At 35.2% G+C, this 4,723-nt stretch overlaps 1 protein-coding gene across 1 annotated transcript; it reads left to right on the top strand.

Annotated features, from left to right (window-relative positions):
• Positions 1–1,221: 1,221 nt before the first annotated feature.
• On the top strand, positions 1,222–4,137 carry LOC134249016 (ATP-dependent DNA helicase RecQ-like). The gene is made up of 3 exons (XM_062731389.1): positions 1,222–1,653; positions 2,839–2,998; positions 3,216–4,137. Exons 1-3 carry the CDS (start codon positions 1,380–1,382, stop codon positions 4,135–4,137), a joined length of 1,356 nt encoding a protein of 451 aa, XP_062587373.1. The 5' UTR covers positions 1,222–1,379.
• The last annotated feature ends 586 nt before the right edge of the window (positions 4,138–4,723 follow it).

Here is a 4,723-nt window from a genome sequence, read left to right as displayed (position 1 = left end):
ATTCTAAATGAATAATTTAATCTCATGTTCTCATGTAACGAAAAAAGACTAATTAAAATAGCATCGACCTGAATTCGTATTACATGTCGTATAAAGTCTGAGCTGCATTTAATCAAAGTTTTAGTGCAGGATCTAAGAATATGTACATGCATATTCCCGAGTAAAATACACATTTTGTTTTAGATCAGAGAATTGACAGCAGGAACACGAATTTGATACAATAATTTCCTAGCGTATTTCTTGTTAATCAACGGAAAGCATTCTTTTCTCAAGTGTTATTTATGTTTTACTTTTTCTATTGAAAATGCTCATTGAAAGACAGGTTGCCACCCCCCCCCCCCAACACACACAGTTTATATTACGGTAAAGTTATATAAGGGAAATGTATGCCAAGGAACTGGTACTGAAATAAGTAGCTTTTCGACTTTGGGGAAGGTTTTTCTTTGCTTGTCAACTTTTCAAGGTAAGAAAAAACATATTTCTTTGGCTGCCCCCCCCCCTCTACTTTTAAAGACATTGCTCCGGGCCTGGCTAATTCGTATTGCTTTCTAGAAAGGCGGGGGGGGGGGCGGGCAACAGACCCTTTATAAAATCGCTTATTATTTAAAAAAAAATGTGCAAACCGTTTCCTTCTTTTAAAATTTTTAATTCAGCGTGTAAGTTGATCACTATTTTGTTGGATTATCGTAACGTGTAGTCCGCGGAAGTCATGCTAGTGTAGAAGAGTTCCGATTTTGAGGGGAGATAACTCACTTTTGAAAATGGGGAATTATGAAAAGAAGCAGTTTCTTCCCTTTTTATATCCCCACTCTGCAGGAGAGGTGGTATACTGATTTATTATATACCCCCACATGGGCTCACAAATCTATAGTTTTATACTGGCAGGATTCACACAGTATGTCATGTATGATTAGAATATGAATACATTTTAACAAAACTGAGAACAAGATTAATTGTGAAACACTGATTCCCCCATACATGGCAGCTTATGCCACGACTCCAACGTGGTATCCCAAAAAAGATCTTGTCACAAGGAAAACACCTCTGAAATATGAAAATCTAGTCCAACGTCAAAAGTTGTGGTTAAGGTTAAAGTTTTTTTAAGGTCGGTCAATGTCTAAGGTCAAGGTCAAATGGTTAAAAATATTTATACTCATTAAAAGAACATAATAGTATAACTGATCATCTGAATATGCTGATAAGCAATGTGATAATCAATCTAATTAAAATTAGATGTTCCGAATCCGCTATCGCTTCTCAAACATCTAACAACATCCCATTCGGGGTCACGTCAGAACGACCTTTTAGATGTGAATAAACATTTCAGAATTAGCCAATCAGATTCGAGTTTCTAAACCCGTCTCGGTTGAAGCAGAAAAATGGCGTCGGAAGAAGTAATGAAAATGTTCAATGTAAATAAACTGAAGAAAGAGCAGGAAGAGATACTTAAATGCATTATGGACGGCAAGGATTGTTTAGCCGTGTTACCAACAGGCTATGGTAAGAGTTTACCATATCAACTGGTCATCCCCCAACAGAGAGCGATGGGAAAAGAGGCTCGGAAAATTATAGTATGCTGCCCCTTGATTGCCCTTATGAAAGACCAAGTAGAAAGACTTTCCAAAATACCAAACATTCGGGCGATATATAGAGGTAATGTAATATTTCTTAAATGCGTATGAATAGTAATTATTTAGAGTAGTTGATATGTAATAGCAAATTTTGTGGAATTCGGGATATTTCGCGCCGATTTTGTTTCACACTGAGATGGTTCGCGCCAGGATGGTTCGCGCCGATTTAGGTGCGAAACATCTAACGATTTTTAAAAATATTCCATGACATTTTTATCCATTTAAAAGAATATATTTATCAATTATAAGATAAACATGTATAGATGTTGTGTGTTCAAATGCATTACTTTAATTACCAGGTCTAGGAAAATCACTATATTTAGCTATATAGCTCTATTTACCTATATACAGCTGATATAGCTTTATCATGTTTATTTATCTATATAATATACTTTATTTGGTTATTTTTGGACAAGTTTCTGTTTTATGAAAAGTAGACAAAAAGTTGCATGAAAATTTATATGGATGATATTTTTGTAAAAAAGTTTGCTAAAAAACAACCTAGGGCATAGATAGTAAAAACATTGCCTCTTGTAAACACTTTTTACCCAAAAAATGCATCTCTATTTTTGGATACCTGTCCCTCACTGGAAGTGTGATGAGGCATGACGAATTGTAATTGCCTTGCATTGTGCTGAATTATTACCGATCAATTATCTTGTTGACCAAAACTTCTTTTCTTTAATATAACATGCTTAAAATCTAAAATTTTGTAAATGAACTGCAGTATGCTAGCACATATCTGTACAGCAATGAGGGGCAAACCATATCTCAGTGCGAAACAAAATTAGTGCAAACCATATTAGGGAGAACCATGCATAGGTGCTAAACATCCAATTACCTTTTTGTGTTTTTCGACAGAGAAATGTCTATGAGTTATTTATTTATTAGAATCCATATTATGTGTATGACAGTACCCCCAAAAGTGAAATTATACAACTGCTTCCTATTACAACTCATCAATACACAACTTTTTTTGTCCCTTTGAGGGCCCTTAATTATCAGAATAAAAATAGAATTGAGATGAACTGAAAAACACAAAAAATAGCCAGCAGGCTGAACAGCTACGTAAAAGTGTTTTATCTCGGTCAGCATTGATTATAGTTTGTTCACTAAAGATATTGAAAAACCTGAATAAACTAATCAAAGATAAACTAATGAAAACTTGAGAATATTTAGAAAAAAATTATTTTTTTTAAATTAATAGATGGTACCCAGGAAGCTGACCGCATTATTAGGGAAGGTGCTTTTGATTACTTGTTTGGATCCCCAGAGTTGCTTGTCGGTGATAGCTCATTCAGAGACCAGTTGCATCAGTTTGGTGTATCAACTATTGTTGTTGATGAGTTTCACACTATAGCATGCTGGTAAGTATTTTCAATTGCTTTGTAACATATTTTATTTAATATATTCTAATATCAGTGTATCTTAACTGCTACTAAATAATTAGTATGTGCAATTTTTCAGATAGAAATTATTATAAATTTTATACAGGACAATTCAGAACATTATGATATCAAATAAAATCTATTTACCACTATTAGCATGAAAGAAAAATCAGAGTTTTTTCTCTTATGTTTTAAGGGGCGAGAAGGATGATGAAGACAGGGCTGCATTTAGGAAATGGTTCAGCTACCTTGGGGAACTACGCTCCATTTTCCCATCTGCATCAGTGTTGGCCCTTAGTGCAACGTGCACCCTTAAAATTTCCAGAAGAGTCCGAAAGGTTTTGAATCTTAAGGAAGACACAACAGAAATTAGGCTATCACCGGACAAACCCAACATCAAACTTGCTGTGAAAAAAATTGCCAATTCTGTCGAGTTAGGAATGGCCTGGATGATTGACAAGTTAGACTCTTTCCCCAGAACCATTATATACTGCACCAGCATTCGGGATGTGTCGAAGTTGTATAATTATATCACTTCAGAAGTACCAAATTGTTCATCATATTGTGACATGTTTCATTCCGAGACACCCGATTCAAAGAAGAAGAAAATACTGGATGACCTTTGCGATGAAAACGGTTTCTTGAGAATTGTCATTGCTACCAGTGCCCTTGGAATGGGGATAGACATAGTGAAAACGAACAATGTTATTCTATATGGAGCTCCAAAGCAATTAGTGGAGGTCATTCAGGAGATTGGACGTGTAGGACGGGATGGAACTCCAGCACTTGCCTTACTCCTTTATAATTCGTACCATTTAAGGAAAGCGGAACAGGAGGTGAAGGATGTGTTTATTTCAGAAAGTTGCAGGAGAAAGGTACTTCTGAAACCTTTTGTTAAAGAAAGTGAACTTGGTTTATTACAAGAGCCACACCATACATGCTGTGACAGATGTGCGTTATCGTGCAAATGTAATAACTGCCAGAAGGATGTTTTTCTTCTTGAGAAGATGTTACAAGATGAACCATCAGCCTCAGACAGTGACACAAACAGTGATTCTACTGAACTATATGATGATGATGCCGAACTTTTAATGGAGTCAGACATAGAATTTGAATAGGCAATCAGAGTTTCCGAAAACTATCGGTCCTACCGGCAAAACCGATAGAAAATCGAAATGTCCGATGAAATTCACTCTAGTACCGGTCCGTGTGACCGATTGTTATGAGGGCTTGTCCAGATTAATTTATTGTACTCTGATCTATTGCAATGTCTTCATAAATGAAAATTTTCAATGCAGCATGCTCCTATTCTTCGTAAATATCCATATTTTTATCTATTTTGCAATTCTACTTGACTTATTCACTTCCAAAAACGATCGTTTTTTTTTAATCCGAATTTCCTCCATTCCTCTGTTAATGGTTAACACATGCAGTATATAGGTCATGAAGTGCAATGACCACTGAGAAAACGTGAAGATAATTTAAACTGATTTTTATTCTGAATTTTTATCATAACTGCTATTTATATATGAATTCATTTTACAAGTGCATGAGAATTAGGCCAAAACTTTTAATTTTAAAAAAGAATTCTATATATAACCTTAAGAAATTAGCTTGTTCAAGAATTAACTTTTTTGCCATATTAGTTGTTTCTTTCCCCCAACATTTACTTGGGGCTAGTGACTTTATTTGCTGCCACAAGCC

The sequence above is a fragment of the Saccostrea cucullata genome, unplaced genomic scaffold, assembly GCF_032062105.1.
Source record: "Saccostrea cucullata isolate Sc308-1 unplaced genomic scaffold, CSIRO_AGI_Scuc_v1 ctg1779, whole genome shotgun sequence".
In the NCBI taxonomy this organism is placed as follows: domain Eukaryota; kingdom Metazoa; phylum Mollusca; class Bivalvia; order Ostreida; family Ostreidae; genus Saccostrea; species Saccostrea cuccullata.
This window is presented reverse-complemented; position numbering and strand designations above follow the sequence as displayed.

Excerpts from the sequence above, each read along its gene's own strand:
- LOC134249016 (XM_062731389.1), top strand. The coding sequence starts at position 1,380 with ATGGCGTCGGAAGAAGTAATGAAAATGTTCAATGTAAATAAACTGAAG. Across the intron at positions 1,654-2,838 it reads CATTCGGGCGATATATAGAG|ATGGTACCCAGGAAGCTGAC; the intron begins GTAATGTAATAT and ends TTAAATTAATAG. Across the intron at positions 2,999-3,215 it reads TTTCACACTATAGCATGCTG|GGGCGAGAAGGATGATGAAG; the intron begins GTAAGTATTTTC and ends TTATGTTTTAAG.